The 22,743-nt window shown below is 39.6% G+C and overlaps 1 protein-coding gene across 1 annotated transcript; it reads left to right on the top strand.

The window, feature by feature from the left end:
* Positions 1–496: 496 nt before the first annotated feature.
* On the top strand, positions 497–21,159 carry slc17a6a (solute carrier family 17 member 6a). The gene is made up of 12 exons (XM_057836992.1): positions 497–985; positions 1,926–2,181; positions 2,259–2,377; positions 5,083–5,197; positions 9,378–9,465; positions 9,582–9,668; positions 10,477–10,619; positions 13,458–13,607; positions 13,929–14,061; positions 14,144–14,254; positions 14,641–14,768; positions 19,173–21,159. The coding sequence occupies exons 1-12, from the start codon at positions 897–899 to the stop codon at positions 19,500–19,502; spliced, it is 1,749 nt and encodes a 582-aa protein (XP_057692975.1). The 5' UTR covers positions 497–896; the 3' UTR covers positions 19,503–21,159.
* Positions 21,160–22,743: the final 1,584 nt, after the last annotated feature.

Below are 22,743 nucleotides of genomic sequence, written 5' to 3'. Positions count from 1 at the left end.
CCAACGACAGGCCCAAAACATCACTTCTCTAGAGGAGATCTGCATGGAGGAATGGGCCAAAATACCAGCAACAGTGTGTGAAATGCTTGTGAAGAGTTACAGAAAACGTTTGGCCTCCGTTATTGCCAACAAAGGGTACATAACAAAGTATTGAGATGAACTTTTGGTATTGACAAAATACTTATTTTCCACCATGATTTGCAAATAAATTCTTTAAAAATCAAACAATGTGATTTTGTTTTTTTCCCCCCCACATTCTGTTTCTCGTGGTATCGGTTTACCCATGTTGACAATTACAGGCCTCTTTAATATTTTCAAGTGGGAGAACTTTCACAATTAGTGGTTGACTAAATACTTATTTGCCCCACTGTAGATGACATTTGAACCTATGGTCCAAGGCAATGTAAAAAGAAGATATTCTGATCTATTGTCCATTTCATCTTGGGACCACCTTCCTCCTGCCCAGGGGGGCTAAGTCGACGTGAGGGGGCGGGGCCGTGGCCGCACACAGGTGGCGCACTCGTTCTCTGTCCTCGGTCCTGAAAGCTTCTCTCACTCCGGACCCTTTCCACTACCCTCCACTAGCTTTGCCTCCCTGGCATCTCGACACGCTCATCTTTCTACATCGGCTGGCAGTGGATTTTGCAAAAATGGCCGTGCGCCGATTAAGTGAGTACAAGAGGCAAAATCGGACCGATTGGAACGCCGCTTTGTGACTGGGAAAGCTGTCTTTGCACAATCTCCTCCTTGCAGCTCTTTTGGATCTCTGAGACGGTTTTATTGCGGGGGAATCAACGAAAAATCGAATATTGAGGATTATACAAGCATAATGCACATATACCGCTTGCGTTTCTTCTATTAGAACAGTCGTGAAGTGAATTTAGGGGGAGGCAGAAATGGAGCCTGAAAGCAACCAAGGAGCTTTTCCAAACACTAAAGAGGGACTGAAACAAATAGCAGGAAAGGCCCTTGGAAGTCTGTACAGGTAAGACAATTCATTATTATTTTTGCACGTCGTAAATTACCAAAAATATTTCTTGTTTAGTTTATCAAAAACAAAAAACAAAAAAAAAACCCAAGTACAATTTGTCAGTTTATTCCATGAGAAATTATCATTTATAGGAGGAATTTGCGGATGTAAAGCACAAGAATATTTAAGGCTCACATATTTCCCATGAGGATCACCCCTCCCTCCCCAAGACCAGCAGCTGTGCGTCTTTTTTAAATTAATAATGAAAAGCAAACAGTCGTGACACAAAGTCTGCCATGATATCTATTAGTGTTCGGATCTGTACGAAGCCGATGCTTGTCATATTAATTGATAATTATCAATTGAGTCTCAAAGCTGCAAAGAAAGGGTATAAAATAAAAATTTGGAGCCATTTTAATTTAATTTGGTCATGATTGTTTCTTTTTGTGAGATTAACCGTGATGGACATTTTTGAAAGACAAAAAACGGATTTCATATCAAGCAATTTGGTTATAGTTGCAGAAAGAAAGAAACGTGACTTACAGGTGTGAAAAAAAAAATCAGCTGCATAGGCCCACTTTTCCCAGAGGCCTGTACAATTACAAATCTAAGCTTTTTTTCAAATAATTTGGCGATTTTTTAGAGGAAGGCAGCCACACTTAAGACATCATGTTTAAAAGAGCTATTTTTAAATACTTCCCCCCTGAATACGATAAATAAAATAATTGCAGTGAGGCTGTTGTTGCTGCAATGCGGTATGAAGGTCATTGCCTTCTTTCGGGGGAAATAAATTCAAATTTTGATCAAACGAAAAACGCTGTTTTTTTTGGGGGGGTCCAGCATTTTATCGAAACAAAAATTCAATGAATATAAATTTTGGAGAGCACTTTGGATTTACCTGCAATGCGAATGCAAATGACGAGGGGCTTGAAGTGCTTTCGAACCGCCCCCGCAGGAGGTTGGAGAAGCGGCAGCAAACGGGCGAGGCCATCGAGCTGACCGAGGATGGGCGACCCCGCGCCGAGCAGGGCCGCAGGGGGCCCCTGTGCGACTGCACGTGCTTCGGGCTTCCGCGCAGGTACATCATCGCCATGCTGAGCGGCCTGGGCTTCTGCATCTCCTTCGGCATCCGCTGCAACCTGGGCGTGGCCATCGTCAGCATGGTCAACAACAGCACAGTCCATCAGAACGGCAAGATCATTATAAAAGAGGTGCAAAAGTTCGAGCCACGCTTTATTTCACTCGTCTCAGCTGCCGAGACATGTTCGTTTTCTTTTGTTTTTGACAGAAAGCGAAATTTAATTGGGACCCCGAGACAGTGGGGATGATCCATGGCTCTTTCTTCTGGGGTTACATCGTCACCCAAATCCCGGGGGGATATATTTCCTCCAGGCTGGCTGCCAACAGGTCAATCATTCGCACGATTAATATAACATTAAGTAGACCATATTAAATGTCGAACTATGTAATAAATACATAACAATAAATAAATAGTATGTATAAGTCTCAATACATAATGTGTGTGTACACATGCATACACTTAATTATATAATCACATAAAATGCTTATACTATAAAGTTCAAAGTTTAGGGATTATTTTTTACTTTAGTCTTGATAAGGGACATTTTTAAGGCTCATGAATCTTAACCAATTAATCACACAAAGGGTTAGCATACACAGTTTTTCCAAATAAACATTCTGAAATGACCTCTAATTAATGCAGTTATTATAAATTTGTGATATTCTTTATATATACACTGAACACTCAATCCAGTGCAATTACCTTAAAGAGATCATTCAAAATCAGTTTTTTGAAAATGTTAAACATTAATAAAGAGAACAAATAGTAAGGTGTGTAAACCACAAATTTCATGAAAATATGACACCAATAAGTATGCCTCAATTTTCGACTCTAGGTCCTTATAGTCTTCTTTAATACAAGATTATTACAACATTTTAGATATTTGAATAAAAACCATTCTTTTTAACAATACGGCATAACTTAAATATGAGTCGGAATATGATGTTGATCGATGTTTTGCATTACGATCAATTTGATTGGTTCATTGCTTAACCAATCGATATTGATTTACATCGATTCATCGTTACGTCACTATAAATACCATACTGTAATACAAATGCAGAAGACGAAAACACTTTCCAAAAAGGGCTTCCAATAATGCGCTGGCTGTCATTGATGGCACCATCCGTTTAATTCTAATTTGGAGAGAATGGCAGAGAATGATCATGTTTCAGTGCCATCGATGAAAGACACCCAAATCCATTAGAACAGAAAAAAAAAAAAAGGATTAGACGTGAAGTAGACGTCATATCATTGTCACTGGCAACAAATGAGTTACATCAGGGCCGGCCCAGCCTATACGCAGACTATGCAGTTGCTTAGGGCCCCTGACCACTAGGGGGCTATCAATCTGGCAATTGTTTAACTTATATTTTATTTTGTTTACTACAGTTTGCTTTATTTGACTTTTGTGAGTTTTGATACTTGATTACAAGCTTTAAAAAAAATAAAAGTTCTTCCTTAACTTCTTTCTTTCCTCTTTTAAAAAAAGGTTTGGCGCTATCTACTGTAAGTACTGACAATCATTTGGAGTGAGAAGTTTGAAGTATGCAGTGCAACAAAATCTGATTAGTATACAAAATATGGACGTATGGGTTGGATTGCATGTATGGGTTTCACAGTACACTGTGACGAAATGGTGGGCCAAAAATATGGGCCCCTTTGCATAATTTTGCTCAGGGCCCCCAAATGGCCTGGGCCAGCCCTGAGTTACATTATTGTTTTGCTGGAATAACGATTAAGATTTTAAAATATCACCATAAAAATTAAATGATCTAGATAGACATATCAATGTGTTATATGTCCAGAAATGCAAAGTTCCAATTATTCATTCCTTTCCCGAGCCACTTATTCTCACTAGAGTCACGGGGGTGCTGGAGCCAGCTAACTATGGGCAGTAGGCGGGGCACACCCTGAACTGGTTGCCAGCCAATATCGTCATTTATGATGTGCCATTTAGTTTTAAAAAATGTTTTTATTAACATTTCTGAAATGTTTCAGTAACAAATTAGTAAAAAAGAAATTTTAAAATGACATAGTATTTTGATTACTTGCACTAATTGCGTTAAACTACAGAAAAATGTATTAAATTGATTGAAGGCCCTCGGATTGAATTGAATCAAATCTTAGCAAACTTTGTAATATTGGGAAATATTGAATCGTTGTCACAGAATCGGTATTGTATCGTCATTAAATTTGTTTTTTACACCCTAACATATGTACAGGATATATATTAAATACATAGTGCTGACTAAATATTTCCCAGACAGAATTTTAATGAACACTTTAATCTTTGGCCCCCTTAAATGTTGCAGCCATGCTCCAAAATATTCACATTTCCTTTTGGAAACAATAGCAACGATAGGCACGTGAGCCTTTGTGTCTTGAAGGAAGCCTGAGCTCCCGGTTGATCAAAGTGCGGACTTTGCTGACGCCCGCCAGGCGTGCCTCCACCCTCCCACCATGTTAATGAGCTCCCGCGGGAGTCACCGTGTCTAATCCTTTCTGTTCACATGTAGGCATGGGGACCGCACCAGCCGAGGCCTTGTGTGAAAGGTGGCTGCGACTAATAATTGTGGGACGGCTCCAATCTGTGCCACATATTTTTTTTTCAAATGGTTAAATTAATGTTCATGTTTAAGTGGCATAACAGCAATGATCGGAAGATCGCTGCCAGCCCTCTCAGGCAAAATGGATTGGATGTCGGTCGGTCTCCATAGGAGCCAATGACTTAAGATCAAAAGACAGCTATTTTTGCATAGTGGAGGAGCAAACGTTTGAGTGGTGTCATGTTGACAAGTCAGCTGAGCCTACAGACACCTTCTGCTCCAAACATCTTATGTAGAATCCAATTAAGATTGATTTATGCTTCAGTACCATTTTTTAAAATTCAGAAGGCAGGGAGAATTCTGTTGACAGAACATAAGGGTTAAAATTATTTGAATTCATAAATGTGCAATGCTTATGGCTGTCATTTCTGTACTCATTCTGACGTTCTGTTTGTTAAAATGCAACTGCTTTGTCCATGCAGAGTTTTCGGGGCTGCCATTGTTCTGACATCCACCCTGAACATGTTCATCCCCACAGCGGCCCGCGCGCACTACGGATGCGTCATCTTTGTGAGGATATTACAAGGCTTGGTGGAGGTACGGTTCTGCATTGACCTTAAGCACGGCTCCAAAACGAAGCCTCATTATCAGACCTACAGTCGGGCGCCACCCTTGATGAGAGTATACTGACATTCTCTGTTTAATCATCTTTTGTATCCGTTATGGATGAATCCTGTCATGGTTAGAGCACGCCGTTGTCCAAGTGGTCAACAAAGAGTGAATAGCGGGGCTAATGCGGTGTCCTCCTCTGAATGTTCACACAGAACAAAAGGGCTGTGGACAAAAAAAACACTTAATGTACGTGGCTCAATGGGAAGATTCAGATGCTATTATATTCCTGAAGGTTACGTTCTTTTGTTAGGCTATATATTATTGCTTCATGACCATGAGAGAGAGCAGAGCATCCACTTGTTACTGCCAATTAAGCATGAGCATTTGGGCTCGTGTCCCTACACAAGCCCAAGCAATTTGTGTCTATCAATAGTTGATTGTATGCCACTTAGAAGCTAATGAAGATTTAATGATGTTTTTTTTATTCTCTCCATCAAATAGCAGTCTGTTTGAATTTGAACAGACTTACACCTCACCTATTAGTCTCCATTAGGGATGTTAGCGACGACCACATCGCACTCTTTGCTATCAATTCCACTTCATCACGGGGACATGTACCAGGTGACTGATAGAGCATCTTTGCATGTTCAGCAAATGCCATGTAATGTCCTATAAATGCAGAACAAATGTAATAATGTTCATTCATGCCAAATTTAGAAACGTCATTGTCATAAATCTAAGCTAAAGTGTGCTAATCAAATGGAAACTCTTGTAATGAATGGAAAAAAGGCAGATGTGACAGTCAATGAGTTCACAAGGGCTTCGTGCTGGCATGACTACTTTAGGGCAGCTCGTTGAAGGGTTGTGCTCAACGGCATAACACTTGCCAAGAAATGCATGAGACTAAGTCAAGATCAAGACTTTCAAAATAAGGTCTTGAACTGAGATGTTTTCTAGAATGCACAACATTACCGGTTGGACATATGCCAACTACTGGGTTAATATTGTGGCTTGCATGACCTAAAATGTGATGTCGACATATACACTCAAAAAAACGGGGTGTTGAACTGACATAAAAAAATTATGGAAAGAATTTGAACCTGATAATATTGCTTTCCTTCAGCATTTAGCAAGTGTGTCCTTTTAACACAAAGCACACATGTCTAGCCAACATTAGGCACTCATGTTGCGCGAACATAATGCACTCTTGTTGAGCCAACATAAGGCACTCATGTTCACCCCAAAATACATGTTGAACCGACATTAAAGAAATACATAATTTGCACCTGATTAAATTGCTTTCCTTCAGTATTTTTCAATTGTGTTCTTTTAACATAAAGCACACATGTTGAGCCAACATAAGGCACAACTAGTGCTGTCAAATATAGCGCGTTAATGGGCGGTAATTAATTTTTTTATTTAATCACGTTAAAATATTTAACGCATGCATGGAACGACCCACTCACGCATTGCCGCAAACAGACTACAATGGCGCCGTTCTACGTATATACAGAGCTAAGAGGCAGTGACAAGTGAGTGGAGTGGATACAGGCATTCATTTGGACCATGCTTTTAACTGCCTAAAGCTTTGACATCTCTTCCACAACAATTATAACTATTGAGGCGAGCACCGTGGGGATGAATGACAGGAGTTGATCTTTTTCTTAGAACCCTGCATTGTACACAACACAGAGAAGATATAGTATTTGCAGCCACCATACACAGTCATGGTTACCCACTTCCCATCATGCATTTGGGCAGAACAGTTTTGTCATTACATTATCATTTACTGAAAGCTCAACAAATACACAAGATGGCAATATTTAGTCACAATGTACAAACTCACATTTATCCTTTAAGAATCTATCCGTGGATCCCTTTCACAGAAAGAATGTTAATAATGTTAATGACATTTTGTGGATTTATTGTTATAATAAACAAATACAGTACTTATGTACAGTATGTTGAATGTATATATCCGTCTTGTCTTATCTTTCCATTCCAACAATAATTTACAGAAAAATATGGCATACTTTAGAGCAAGCCATCATATTGAAATGGAAGGAGCATCAGACCACTGCAAATCTACCATGACCCGGCCGTCCTTCCAAACTTTCTTCTCAAACAAGGAGAAAACTGATCAGAGATGCAGCCAAGAGGCCCATGATCACTCTGGATGAACTGCAGAGATCTACAGCTGAGGTGGGAGAGTCTGTCCATAGGACAACAATCAGTCGTACGCTGCACAAATCTGGCCTTTATGGAAGAGTGGCAAGAAGAAAGCCATTTCTCAAAGATATCCATAAAAAGTCTCGTTTAAAGTTTGCCACAAGCCACCTGGGAGACACACCAAACATGTGGAAGAAGGTGCTCTGGTCAGATGAAACCAAAATTGAACTTTTTGGCCACAATGCAAAACGATATGTTTGGCGTAAAAGCAACACAGCTCATCACCCTGAACACACCATCCCCACTGTCAAACATGGTGGTGGCAGCATCATGGTTTGGGGCTGCTTTTCTTCAGCAGGGACAGGGAAGATGGTTAAAATTGACGGGAAGATGGATGCAGCCAAATACAGGAACATTCTGGAAGAAAACCTGTTGGTATCTGCACAAGACCTGAGACTGGGACGGAGATTTATCTTCCAACAGGACAATGATCCAAAACATAAAGCCAAATCTACAATGGAATGGTTCAAAAATAAACGTATCCAGGTGTTAGAATGGCCAAGTCAAAGTCCAGACTTGAATCCAATCGAGAATCTGTGGAAAGAGCTGAAGACTGCTGTTCACAAGCACTCTCCATCCAACCTCACTGAGCTCGAGCTGTTTTGCAAGGAAGAATGGGCAAGAATGTCAGTCTCTCGATGTGCAAAACTGATAGAAACATACCCCTAGCGACTTGCAGCTGTAATTGGAGCAAAAGGTGGCGCTACAAAGTATTAACGCAAGGGGGCCGAATAATATTGCACGCCCCACTTTTCAGTTTTTTGTTTGTTAAAAAAGTTTAAATTATCCAATAAATTTTGTTCCACTTCACAATTGTGTCCCACTTGTTGTTGATTCTTGACAAAAAATTAAAACTTTATATCTTTATGTTTGAAACCTGAAATGTGGCGAAAGGTTGCAAGGTTCAAGGGGGCCGAATACTTTTGCAAGGCACTGTATATGCCTCAATGGAATCCAGTACATTGGCATTAATAGTAGCGACATTCATGATAGTCAATGGCATGGACGTACATAGCTGTCAGTGGTATTGACTTACTTAGGCGCCACTTCAATGTCAATGGGCTGTAATGGTAAGTGGTCAAAAATCACAACCACCTATGTTTTCCTGTCATGGAAAATGAAGGGAAAATGTTTGCCATTAAAAATGAATGGAATTCCGGTCATTTTGATATTTAAATGGTGCCGGTCGGTCAAACGGTTTGGAGTCTCCAGTGCGCCGAAAAAACGTGGATAATAAGATTATGAAAGAAAGAAATAAAAATAAAGTTGAGGAATTTTATTAGCTGAGCCTGTGCCTTGCAAAGCCCCATCTAATTAAAAAAAAAAATCACTTTTCACAAACAAAATAATAATTAAATGGTTACGGTTATTGGGCCGGCCGGCTCTGCCAATGAGGTGTTACTTATTTTAATCAGGGAGTTGGCAACCCTACTTTTAAATCTTGCGAGAAATGACGAGACTATTGCAATTGGTTGGAAAGGCACGTTAACATTATGTTGTATCAACATGATCTAATCTAGCTACTCATTCAATGTTCACGTTTATGTATGGACTGCATGATTTAATCATGCTCACCTTGGAAACATGATGTGTTCTTGCTGAAGATGCACATTGTCTAAATCTTTACAACCTACTGGAGTTATTTATTTGAGTGTAGGTGGACACCAGGTCTGTATATCGTTGCTTTTTAAATGATCAAAAAAAGTCATTTGCCCGAAAAAAGTTTTTTTTTAAAAATGTGAAAAAAACAAAAAAAACATTACAAACGACAATTTGGGAAAAAAAACAAACCAAAAACACTATTTCATGGCAGTGAAGTCATCACGCCCAGTTCGAATAAATTGGACGTCTATCACTGTCACTGGTGCTGAAACATGAACATTTGCTGCCAGCTTTTCCATTTACAAAACTGATCATGTTGACGTTGTATTTTCAGGGAGTGACTTATCCAGCCTGTCACGGCATCTGGAGTAAATGGGCTCCTCCACTGGAAAGAAGTCGTCTGGCAACCATCTCTTTCTGTGGTACTTAACCTAGCACAAATTTGCATGTCTTCAGTCCATAACATAATTCAAGCGTGCTTGTGATTATCGCAGCCAGGGATGATATCCTGCTTGCTGATAGCTTTTGTTCTGTGTAGGATCCTATGCTGGTGCGGTTATAGCCATGCCTCTGGCTGGAATCTTGGTTCAGTACACTGGGTGGTCTTCAGTCTTCTACGTGTATGGTCAGTCAATCTGTCATCTCCTCATTGAACACCTTAGCTAGAGTAGCACTGTCAGTACTCTTTCAAGTTTCCACAGGGGACAACCAGCTGTCAGCATTCCCAATTAAAACAGATTGGACATCTATCGCCGTCAATGGCTGAACAATTAATAAATCATATTCAGTGTGGGGCAGTCATTTGGCTGAACTGCTTAAAAAATTGTGAATTTATGCAAACAGGAAATGTGGTTCTACTGTAGTATTTGTGATAGAGTACAATACTAACGGCACTGCTGAAAAATGGACTCTTTCAAATATCAAGAGAACAGTGCAAATTTTGTAAAATAGGAAAATAAACACTCAAATTTTTCAGCAAGTTCATGAGTGTTTTTATATTGACTGTAAAAGTAACATATTTATAGAATGATAGTCTGGGGACAAAGGCAATACAATAGGATTGATGATGCAGCAATGTTAGTAAAGTTAGGCATATATTACAATTTGGACATACGTAATATGAAAAAGGTAACGATGCTATTAGACTAACAATGCTTTATTTCCATAACCATACTGAACTTGCAGTCCACCCTGTCATCATGAGCTTCCTCCCCCTTTAAGAAACCTTTGAGAATTTGCTTGACATTATAACAAGAATAATGATTTTTGTTTTAATTATTTAATGAAATAACAGAGGATAAGTGATACTAATATTGATAGTGACAGCCTTAATTTTGTTCACTGGAAAATATCAGGGTTTATAACACATTGCGAAATAGGCTTGTTTGCAAATTTAGTTTGTGGCTCTCCACTTCACTTTGCAATCCTCACAGGCTCCTTTGGCCTAATCTGGTACATGTTCTGGATCTTGGTGTCCTACGAGAGCCCAGCCGAGCACCCAACGATCTCGGAAGAGGAGCGCCGCTACATTGAGGAGAGCATTGGTGAAAGCGCCCAGCTAATGGGTGCCATGGAGGTCACTTCTTTATCTGAGTCCGGACAAGGCCTGAACGATATTGGAAAAAGCTATTGTTGCGATTTTTGGGGGGGTTGCGATATATTGCGATATTATACAAAAAACAAACAAACAAATATATTTGGCGGAAAACACTCAGGTGACTTGAAATTCCGCTCTGAGACCCCCAATTTGGCCAGATTTCAAAATTGTCCGATATGCATGTGTGATACATCATTGGAAAGCTTAAAAACCTCAATTTTCTGGGGGAAGAAAAATTTTGAACAGGAGGGCATTTTTGCAAAAAAAAAAAAAAAAAAAAAAATTTAAAACAGCAAAACCCTAAACTGGAGGCGAGAGCACGCGAGAGCAGAATTAAAGACGCCACGATTTTAACGAGATATTATCGCGTATTTACCTTGTCTGAATCAAAAAAAATCCATGTAGCATGTATCACTGAGTGTCAAGACACAGCTGTGAATGGCCACAGCCAGATTTTTGGGGGCTTTTATGGGTGAAACATGGTGATATAACAAGGGTCGCGATGCAGAAATCGCAGACAACAAGGAGTGGTTGAGATTTTCTTTTTCATATAGTTACCCTTTTATACGTTATTTTTCAAATTTTCTTTGTCTGGATCAATTATTTATCATCTAACATATCGGGGAAAATGCGACAATCACAAAAAAAAAATACAATCAAGCGATAGTTATGAGGTAGATATTCGCGACTTTTTTACAGACGCCAAATTTTTCATTGTGACGTCATTTGTTTAAAAGTTTAAAATATGCGAGTGAATAATTTTTTAAAGTCATTTTCTTTTTTTTTTAAACTAAATATTAGACATCAATTAATGATTCTAAGCTAAAAATGACAGACATTTTGAATAATAAATATAATTAATTACCTTCTTTTTATGGCTAGGTTGAAAAGAAAAGGGTTGCGTGACATCTGTAAACGGGGGTTTCCAGGGTAAAATGGGCAAATTAAAAATAGTTCGGGGGCTTAATGCTCCATGAATCTGCTATAGCAGCATATAGACATATTGTTCTATTAAACATAACAGTTGTTTTGGCTTAAAACACAGTTTCTTTTAAAGAGGAGAGCAAGAGCAGAAACTGCTTTTTTAGTCGGATTTCAGCGGATTAAGCCCCCAAACTATTTTTAATTTGTCTGTTTTACCCTGGAAACCCCCGTTTACAGACATCGCGCAACCACTTTTGTTTTAACCCAGCCATAAAACTAAGGTAATTAATTATATTTATTATTCAAAATGTCTGTCATTTTTGGCTTAGAATCATTAATTGATGTCTAATATTTCGTTTAAAGAAAAAAAAAAGACGACTTTAAAAAATTATTCACTCGCATATTTTAAACTTTTAAACAAATGACGTCACAATGAAAAAAATGGCGTCTCTAAAAAGTCACGGATATCTACCTCATAACTATCACTTAACTGTATTTTTTTTTTGTTACTGTCGCATATTCTCCGATATGTTAGATGATAATCGATCCAAACTAAGAAAAATTGAAAAACAACGTTTAAAGGGGTGAATATATGAAAAAGAAAAATCTCGACCACTCCATGATGTCTGCGATTTCTACATCGCGACCCTTGTTATATTGCCATGTTTCACCCATAAAATCCCCCAAAAATCCAGCTGTGGGCATTCACAACTGTGTCTTGACACTCAGTGATACATGCTACATCGAGTTTTTGGATCGAAACAAGGTAAGTACGCGATAATATCTCGTTAAAGTCATGGCGTCTGTAATTCTGCTCTCGCATGCTCTCGCCTCCAGATAGGGTTTTGCTGTTTAAAAATTTTTTTTTTTTTTAGAAAAATGCCCTCCTGTTCAAAAATTTTCTTCCCCCAGAAAATGGACATTTTAAGCTTTCCAATGATGTATCACACATGCATATCGGACAATTTTGATTTTTTTTTAAAAAAGATTTTCACTAGATGACTTGAATAGGTGTTTGGAAAGACTTTGGATGATTCATGGTGACCACAGTTTACAGTGATCCCTCGTTTTTCGCTGTTAGTGGGGACCAGAACCCCCCCCATTTTTTATTTTTGGTGTGTGTTCATTGTATTTATTCAGATTTAGCATTGGAAACAGATACATAAAAGACATGTTTTTTCATTTTTTTCCCCCCAAAGTATGATTTTAAAAAATGTATATATATATTATATTATCATATATTTTAATAAATGGTTTTTAAGCACTTCAAATGTAATATTTATGATCAGTTTTAGACATTACTGTCCCACCAAATCATTTTAAAACAAGAATAAAGTACTGTAGTAGAAAAATGCTTGGCTTTATTAAATGTTTCTGTTTACCTAACTTGGCTGTGACTCCTGGAGTGACATGTAGAAATTACAAACTCCTAAAGATCCCTTCTAGCGTTTATTGCCAGGACATAACATGTCCAGCTGCCTTGAACGTCTCGACACACACACATTCATTCTAGCTCGCGCTTCCTTGTGCAGCAACTATTTAACAAGCAAAACAATGATTAACGTATGAGGTGCATGAGAAGTGTGCTTCTCTGGCAAGATCAAAGACAGCCATCTGTCCACATTGTTGACTTTAATAAGCGAATGCCACAGTGACTAAGGAACAAAGAGCTGGGAGAGGGAGGGAGGGAGGCTGTGCGAGCACATGAAGTTTGTGGGATAAAAAAAAAAACAAAACAAAAAAACTATCGCACGTGGATTGGGACTATTGCGCATTCGCATATCGCAATGGCGATGTTTAAACGATATATCGTTTAGGCTTAGTCCAGACATTTGCAGAAAACACGCAGAACATGCACTAATGTGTATTTTTTTTTTTTTCATTTCAAATCAGAAATTTAAGACTCCCTGGAGAAAGTTCTTCACCTCTATGCCTGTCTATGCAATTATTGTGGCAAACTTCTGCAGAAGCTGGACTTTTTATCTGCTGCTCATCAGCCAGCCTGCGTACTTTGAAGAAGTGTTTGGCTTTGAAATAAGCAAGGTAAGGTATCCCAGAACTACAACAAATGATCTATTTTTACCCTTAAAGAGGCACTCATCTGCACTGAAACAGAACAAAATTTCGCAGGTAAAATGCTAGGGAGATTTGTCGTGTTCTAATCAATGATAACAATCTTGCCTCCCTCATGTGAGGGAATCATGAATCAAGCTTGTCTGGCAGTTGTGATTCAAGCTCGGGAGGAGAGGGTGATTGCTGAGGGTGATATACGACCCAGACATGAGAAACCCCCCCCCAACTCCCAAGTCAGTCCACACACACACCGAAAGATTAATCTTTGTTGCTTTCACGTGTGCATCTCAGGTTGGAATAGTGTCAGCACTCCCTCACTTGGTCATGACCATCATCGTGCCATTAGGAGGCCAGTTAGCAGACTACTTGCGTACGCACAACATCATGTCCACCACGACGGTCCGCAAAATCATGAACTGTGGAGGTGAGCTAGGGTACGGGTGTATAAAGTAAGTAATGACAGGATGCATCGCTTTATTCGTGTGTATGTGTGTGAATTCTTCTAGGATTCGGTATGGAAGCTACCCTCCTCTTGGTTGTGGGTTATTCTCACAGTAAGGGGATAGCCATCTCCTTCTTGGTACTGGCGGTGGGCTTTAGTGGATTTGCAATATCAGGTGAGGATTAAAATAACTCTAGACCAGATTTAAAATTACAGGCAGAGATAGAAAATCGTAAAATAGTAAAATCTATTTACAGCAGAAGTGCCAAAGTCCTGACCTCAAGAGCCCTATCCAGCTTGTGTTCCATGTCTCCCTCCTTTAACACACTTAAATCAAATGATCAGCTCATCAGCAAGCTCTGAAGAAGCCTGATAACAATCCTGATTATTTGATTCAGGTGTGTAGGAGGAGGGAGACATGGAAAACATGCTAGATAGGGGCTATCGAGAACCGGACTTGGGCACCCCTGATTTACAGTATCTGGACTTGGTTGATTCTTATCACTGCTTACAGGTGGCTCATACTGTAGTCTCAATGCAAACTTATGTTTTCTTCCGTAGGTTTCAATGTCAACCATTTGGACATTGCTCCGCGCTATGCTAGCATACTTATGGGTATCTCCAATGGCGTGGGCACCCTGTCAGGAATGGTCTGCCCTCTAATCGTGGGAGCCATGACAAAGAATAAAGTGAGCTATTTTTCTCCTACTGTTCAACAATCTTAAAGATTAGTACAACATTTGGGGAAATGATAATATTCCATCATTTATCCATAAACGCATGCCTTTTGGATTCATATCATGCCACTTCATGTAATTACACACATCGCAACACCAAGAAAATGATAGAAATTTGGATCGATTGTCAAGCTAAAACGACCGGCGCCCGAGATCCCGGAAATCTAGCATATTGTGTGCGTGGCGTCACAACAAGGAAACACCCGGCTCAGTGCTTAGTACTGAATGGCGGTGATGATGGCAGACAATTTTGTTTCTAGTTGCAGCGACGAATCCGACGTAACGAACGTTCTTCTAATAGTGACGAGGAGAGTTATGAACCTTTCTTTGGTGTTTTGGGTTATCAATTTGAGCCCAAACAAAAGCCAATGCAGCCTAATGAAAGGATCATTGAGGGGAGCAATCACACTGATGAAACACCGGCAACAGATCGTGTGGGAAACACCGAATGGTTTGTTTTGTATTTCTTTTTGTGAAGTTGATACACCGTGACCGCAAAATAAAGTAATATATAGAATAATTATCATTTATTGTGCTATCATAGGTTTTCGCTCTGCCAACAGACACAAATATGAATGGGATTAAAGGATTTGTTGTATATATTTTACGAGCGATAATTTATACATGTGTCCAGTCCTATATCCAATGCATGATATGTTTTTTATTATAAAAGAGTACTCACTCTGGCTATTTCGAACTTGGCTGCTCCCCTCCTTTGCTTTTCCTGGGGTAGTGAGGTGGTCTCATCAGTGCCAGTCATCGTCCTCTTTCTACATATCTCGGGACATTTAGGTGGCTGCGCGTGTATGATGGGCACCGCATCCGCTTTCAGTAGCAATTTCTAAGCAAAACCTGATTTCATTTGTCCATAGTTCGAATAGCTTTCAGGTGTAAAATGCGCACCAAACAAAACTGTGCCGGAGGCTGGGTCTGCAAAATTAGCCCTCTTTGCACGGACAAACTTTACCCATTGTCTGCGTAGTCCAGCTCTTTTTCTCACGTTCGGGAACTCATGGGTACGACATTGCGACAAATGGCTATTTGTACACCACATAGCACGACAGGTTTGAACCATTTTAGCGATTTTTTTTGATAAAACACGAACGCAACTCTATCGTCGATAAACAACGATGGCATCTGCCTCGACATTTTGTTTCCTGGCTGTGAAATCACAGCCCCATTCGGCTTTTTCCGGGCTACATTCGGAAATGTTCGGAATTTTCTGTCTATTTTCGATAATTGCTCATGAATGTGATTTATTTTTTTGTTAACATTATTAATATTTATTATCTTGCCACATAACGGTTCTATTGTTATCTCACAGCTGCTTAGTATTATAATTCTCTTTAATACTAATGCAAGTGAGGAGCATTTATTAATCGCAATTTGCCTTTTGGAATCAGAAGCTGTTTTAGATTGTCGTCACTTAAGAAAAAAAAACAACAACAAAAAACAATGTTGCAAGCAATTTTTGTTACCAATTCCTTTTTAAAATAAATAGAATATTTGTTTACCAGCAAGTTTCTACAGGCTCCTAATTTCAAAAACAGGTAATAGGATAATTTTTAAAAAGGCTAGAAAATAAAGACTTTTTTAAACATACAGTGGGGCAAATAAGTATTTAGTCAACCACTAATTGTGCAAGTTCTCCCACTTGAAAATATTAGAGAGGCCTGTAATTGTCAACATGGGGAAAATTCAACCATGAGAGACAGAATGTGGAAAAAAACCCAGAAAATCACATTGTTTGATTTTTAAAGAATTTATTTGCAAATCATGGTGAAAATAAGCATTTGGTCAATACCAAAAGTTCATCTCAATACTTTGTTATGTACCTCTTGTTGGCAATAACAGGCCAAACGTTTTCTGTAACTCTTCACAAGCTTTTCACACACTGTTGCTGGTATTTTGGCCCATTCCTCCATGCAGATCTCCTCTAGAGAAGTGATGTTTTGGGGCTGTCGTTGAGCAACACGGACTTTCAACTCCCTCAACAGATTTTTTTATGGGGTTGAGATCTGGAGACTGGGTAGGCCAGGACCTTGAAATGCTTGTTACGATGCCACTCCTTTGTTGCCCTCGCTGTGTGTTTGGGATCATTGTCATGCTGAAAGACCCAGCCACGTCTCATCTTCAATGCCCTTGCTGATGAAAGGAGATTTTCACTCAAAATCTTTCGATACATGGCCCCATTCATTCTTTCCTTTACACAGATCAGTCGTCCTTTGCAGAAAAACAGCCCTAAAGCATGATGTTTCCACCCCCATGCTTCACAGTGGGTATGGTGTTCTTCGGATGCAATTCAGTATTCTTTCTCCTCCAAACAGGGGAACCTGTGTTTCTACCAAAAAGTTGTATTTTGGTTTCATCTGACCATAATACATTCTCCTAGTCCTCTTCTAGATCATCCAAATGCTCTCTAGCGAACCGCAGACGGGCCTGGACGTGTACTTTCTTCAGCAGGGTCTGGTCAGTGCAGGATTTGAGTCCCTGGCGGCGTATTGTGTTACTGATAGTAGCCTTTGTTACTGTGGTCCCAGCTCTTTGTAGGTCATTCACTAGGTCCCCCGTGTGTTTCTGGGATTTTTGCTCACCGTTCTTGTTATCATTTGACGCCACGGGTGAGATCTTGCATGGAGCCCCAGATCGAGGGAGATTATCAGTGGTCTTGTATGTCATCCATTTTCTAATAATTGCTCCCACAGTTGATTTCTTTACACCAAGTGTTTTACCTATTGCAGATTCAGTCTTCCCAGCCTGGTGCAGGTCGACAATTTTGTCTCTGGTGTCCTTCGATAGCTCTTTGGTCTCGGCCATAATGGAGTTTGGAGTGTGACTGACTGAGGTTGTGGACAGGTGTCTTTTATACTGATAATGAGTTAAAACAAGTGCCATTAATACAGGAAACGAGTGGAGCCTCGTTTGACCTCGTTAGAAGAAGTTAGACCTCTTTGACAGACAGAAATCTTGCTTGTTTGTAGGTGACCAAATACTTATTTTCCCCTCTAATTTGGAAATACATTCTTTAAAAATCAAACGATGTCATTTTCTGTTTTTTTTCTCCACATTCTGTCTCTCATGGTTGAGGTTTACCCATGTTGACAATTACAGGCCTCTCTAATCTTGATTTTCAAGTAGGAGAACTTGCACAATTGGTGGTTGACTAAATACTTATTTGCCCCACTGTATATCAAGTCTGCAGACTGCTGTTAAAAGGGGGCATTTGGCCACCAAAGTCTGACACAGTGCAAGTCAATATTCATCTACTTTTGCAATTATTATTAAATTCTTTTCTTTGCTGACAAACTTCTGCTCGCTTTTAAAATTTGCAGACACTAATGCATGATTGAGCCACTAATGTAATGTATTTATCAGTGACATACTGAAAATAAGAAATACCAATATTTACTTTGCAAGCCGGTTTCCATATTTTTTCCACTTTTCCAATTTCCGCTGCTTGATAGGGAAAGGAACTGGAGTGACAGAACGCCGTCTACAAATACAAGCTGCTACGAAAAAAAAAAAAAAAAAAAAAAACAGAAATAGAAGCTCGATTTTTCGCTGTCGTTTTTAACAAAGAAAGTGTCGTTAGGATCAGGGGCGCTGGAAGTCTCTTACAACAGAGGACGCTGAGGATTTTTTTTTTAGTGTTTGCCATCCAAAACCAGCCGTTTCGGTCCAAATTTGTCATGCACACGCGTTTTCTCTAAACAAGGACAGTACGCACAGGCTGGATAATTTACGTACTACTACTAGGCTACTACAAAGACAGTGTTTCACCTATAGTGTGTATTGGAGTTTTTGTATTGGAAATAATAATGCCCATGTATTCTAACACAAATCAGTGCGGCTAGAGGACGTAATGATACACGAACACATTTGAAAATTAAAAGGTCCAATAGGCCTCAGTTTAACACACCCTTTTCACAACACTAAAATGAATTGCACACAAATATCCAACAGCGCTCTGCACGGTGGCAGCTCGTGTGTTGGCTCTCAGCTCAAGGCGATGACTTTCGCATTTCGCCATCGCTCATCGACTCCTGTGTGTTTTGCCCGTTATGATATTCCTTAGCAAATGTCTCTGAAGGAAACCATATCTATGATGTTGCCTGCAACAAAGATTACTTTAAAACCTCTGCCTTAGTTACTAGAGAATTTCCAACGAAATACTGTATAATAATTTGTTATTTTGCAGTGAGCAGAGGTCCATACAAAGCTCTTCCAAATAAGTAAAAATGCAACCGTTTACCACTGTGCATGCAAAATCCTACTAAAGTGTTGAAGTGCTGTTAATAAATAACTTTTGCAGGCTTTCGAATTGTGACAAGGTCTAACCACTATTTCTATTCCCAGACTCGGGAAGAATGGCAATATGTCTTCTTGATTGCCTCCCTGGTGCATTACGGAGGTGTGGTGTTCTACGGGATCTTTGCCTCCGGGGAAAAACAGCCGTGGGCCGACCCAGAGGAGACCAGCGACGAGAAGTGCGGCTTCATTGATGAGGACGAGCTGGCTGAAGAGACAGGTGACATCACGCAGGGTTACGGCGCCGTTGGCGGCCCTGCTAAAAGCTATGGGGCCACAGCGCAGCTCAATGGTGGATGGGTACAGGACTGGGATAAAACAGAAGAGTACGTTCAAGAGCCAGCTGGAAAGATTTACTCAGAGCGAGGATACTCCTAAAAGCAGATTAGAATTGCACAATCAAACATCATAGATAGACACATCCATTCTGTGCATTCTAGTTGTACGGCTGTTCCATTTTTTTTTTTTTTTTTAATCGCCAATATAAAGGGGAGTCCATGTAAGATTCTCACACACTTATCATCACATCTACTGTCTGCAGGCCAATCTTGTAGACTTAGGCAGCCAAACCTCATCGGTTTACTTGAACAAAACGAGCCAGACCGCAGCAGACCGTCACACATGGTCTCTCTACTATTGCACTGAAATTACCACACGAATTCTTGTTTAAAAAAAAAAAAGATTATATTGTGTTTTATGTACTGTATATACCTGTATACTGTTTCTGTGAGACTATTGTGGATTTGGGTCGTTGATCTGTGTTTAACGTTGATATAAAAGGCCATATTTTTCATGGACAGTACCTTTTCAGGGAGATGTCGGCTTGCAAAAAAGGTATCCTTTAACATGAGCGAGACCTGTAAAACTCTCACAGGCAAAAATAGAAAGCGTGAACCTTAGGTTTGTAGTGTGTGTTTGTTGCATGATTTTGCGCCAATCAATGTTGAGATGCAGCATTGTCCCTGTTCCATGATAGATGCGAAAAACTGATGACATGGCGTTGTGTGACAAATCAAAAACCTTTCAGAGGTCTGCTGCTCATTGAAATTTTTGATGTGCACTGTAATAAATTCTGCGTAACGGCTGCTATCACCCACCTTCTGTTTTTATAACGTAACACTGGCTTGCTGTATCAAACCGTTCTTGTTTTGCAGTCATATGACAATTAAGGAAATGACGCGTGTTTTGAGCTGTCGTGAGAATCCAGCTATAGTGCTCATGGTGCCGATTTTTGACAGTGAAGAATGCAGTACCGTATGTGGACGACTCCTTTGGTGTTTCTTGCTTGTGCTCACTCAAGCTATTTCATGGACACACAAGTGGAACACAATAATTCATAAAAGGCTCTTCCATTTGAATTTGTTTACTATACTTTGTTCCACTATTTGCTGTATGAAATCTACAAGGATGTTTAAAATATATGAATATTTAAGAATGTTTAAGATGACCAAAAGATGTTATTATGGCATTGTGCCTAAAGAATATGTATACAGATAAATGTGATTTTATGGATCCTAATATTGTGTTTAACAAAGAGGTATGTTGATGTTGAAAAGCGCTAACATTTTATATAAAAAACAATTCAAAAGTCATACTTTGTCATCATCTTTCAAAGATTCTTTAAGTGTTTAGCAACCAAACAAGGTCAAAACCTTCTGCAATCAGTTTGTTGTAGCTCCCATTCTCTTCACGTTTCTCATTTGTAAATCAATGGCACAAATCTCTGGGGTCCAAAGTAAAGTATTGGACTCGGTAGCTTGGTAATTGCTAGATGGAGGAGGAACATCCATTTTAATGGGACGACTGGTGTTTACATCCCGACAAGAATCATTATCCTTTGACTTGAGAAGGATGCACGTGGTGTAAAATTTGCGAGGAAGGCTACACATAAACGCATTTGAATGAAAAGAAGAGGTATTACATGTCTTTCTTTTGCTATTCTAAGCATCTATGAAACTACATTTTACCATGCTATAGTAAAGTGATTCAATGACAATAGAGGGCATTCTATTATAGAGGCGCGGCATGTGTGCAGCGGCATTACAGTGTGGCACCTTACACACCTCAGCATGTCCTTCTCCACACCTCTGAGGTGAGTCGTGCTACTTGTGGCACATATTGACCTGGCTCCAAAATTAAATCTAGGCATGGGAGAGACAAATCAATATCTCCAGAGTGCAATAGCGGATTACACGAAATCAAGTACTGCATGTCAATAAAGTTTAAATCGAGTTAATAATAATTGTTGATTTTATTTTAAAGCGCCTTTCCAAACACTGAAGAAAAAAGAAAAATTAAAACTGACAAAAACGTGATAACAATTACTTGACACTTAAAGAGCATACGACAGGAGAAAAAAAAAAGTCTTAAATAGCGTTATTATAAGAATTAGAATCATATTTTGAGACGAATTTAGCAAAGCGCAGATGACGAGAAATTAGTCTTTTAATCTGCTGGTTAGCCACGCCTACCATTATAGGGCTCTAGCGTCCCCAACAGGTGGATGACGTCAGCGGGAGACTGGGCTCATCGGTTTTACTATTCAGCCCATTGAGGGGGAATTATTCAGAACGAGGAAAACGCGATGAAGAGAGCCGCAAAATGTCATTGTTTCAGTCTTATCCAAGTATTTTTCCCCAATAGCTAAATAAATGGCTTGAGAAGGACCAGTCAGCCCGTCGAGGGGGAATTATTCACAACGAGGAAAACCCGACGAAGAGAGCTGCAAAATGTCATTGTTTCTGTCTCTTTACTTCAATATTTTTACAGGATATTCTTTTTATCCAAGTATTTTCCCCAATTGCTAAATACATGGCATGGTCATGACAAATAACAGTCTTGTGCAAAATGGAATATGAAATAATAAAAATGCACTTATTCAGGACGACATGGCAAAATTACTCCATAATGGTCAAAACTGTCGACTTCACCTTTACTGTCGCACCTCCCGAACGATATTTTATGACACCTAAATCGGACATATGTCATTTCCCTTCCCTGGCTTCGGAGAATGTAAACAAACCAAGAGGCGTGACAGCTAGCCGACATGCTAACCCGAACCGGGTGATGTTTCAAAGTCTTCGAAGCGGAAAATCACGCATAACTAGCCCGGAACTTTTGACATGACGACTGGGTTGTCGATTGTCTTCGCTGATCGGCAAATCGCCCGGGGGAGAGCAATATACAGTTCGTTCCCCGGAGGAGGGCGGCTGCAGTTGTTGTGCAGCTAATGTGCACGAGGAGAGCTTTTTACATGCCTATCAATGATGAAACGTAACTAGTCCTTTATTTAAAGAAAGTTTGTAGTGTTTACTTTGTAATCGCTGTATTCGTATTTGCCATAATACAAAACAAGATGTTTACTCACTTCCTCGTAAGTCCAATGGTCCCACAGTAGTAGGGCTTGTTTTGGCCAATATCCATGGTGAATGGGAACCTTTTGAAACTCCAAAAAGGCACACACGCCTCTCCCTCATACTTCAAGATTTTTCTGCAGCCGTTTGGCTGGCGTGATGCGAAAAATAAACATATTAATCTGCAAAATCAGATGAATCTTTAGTCCTCATACACAACAGTACGGCTGTATAGTGAAGAGGACGCCTTCATCCGTACACGTCAC

The sequence above is a fragment of the Corythoichthys intestinalis genome, chromosome 5, assembly GCF_030265065.1.
Source record: "Corythoichthys intestinalis isolate RoL2023-P3 chromosome 5, ASM3026506v1, whole genome shotgun sequence".
NCBI classification, from domain to species: domain Eukaryota; kingdom Metazoa; phylum Chordata; class Actinopteri; order Syngnathiformes; family Syngnathidae; genus Corythoichthys; species Corythoichthys intestinalis.
The sequence above is the reverse complement of the archived record's forward strand: the minus strand, read 5'-3'. Positions and strand labels throughout refer to the sequence as shown.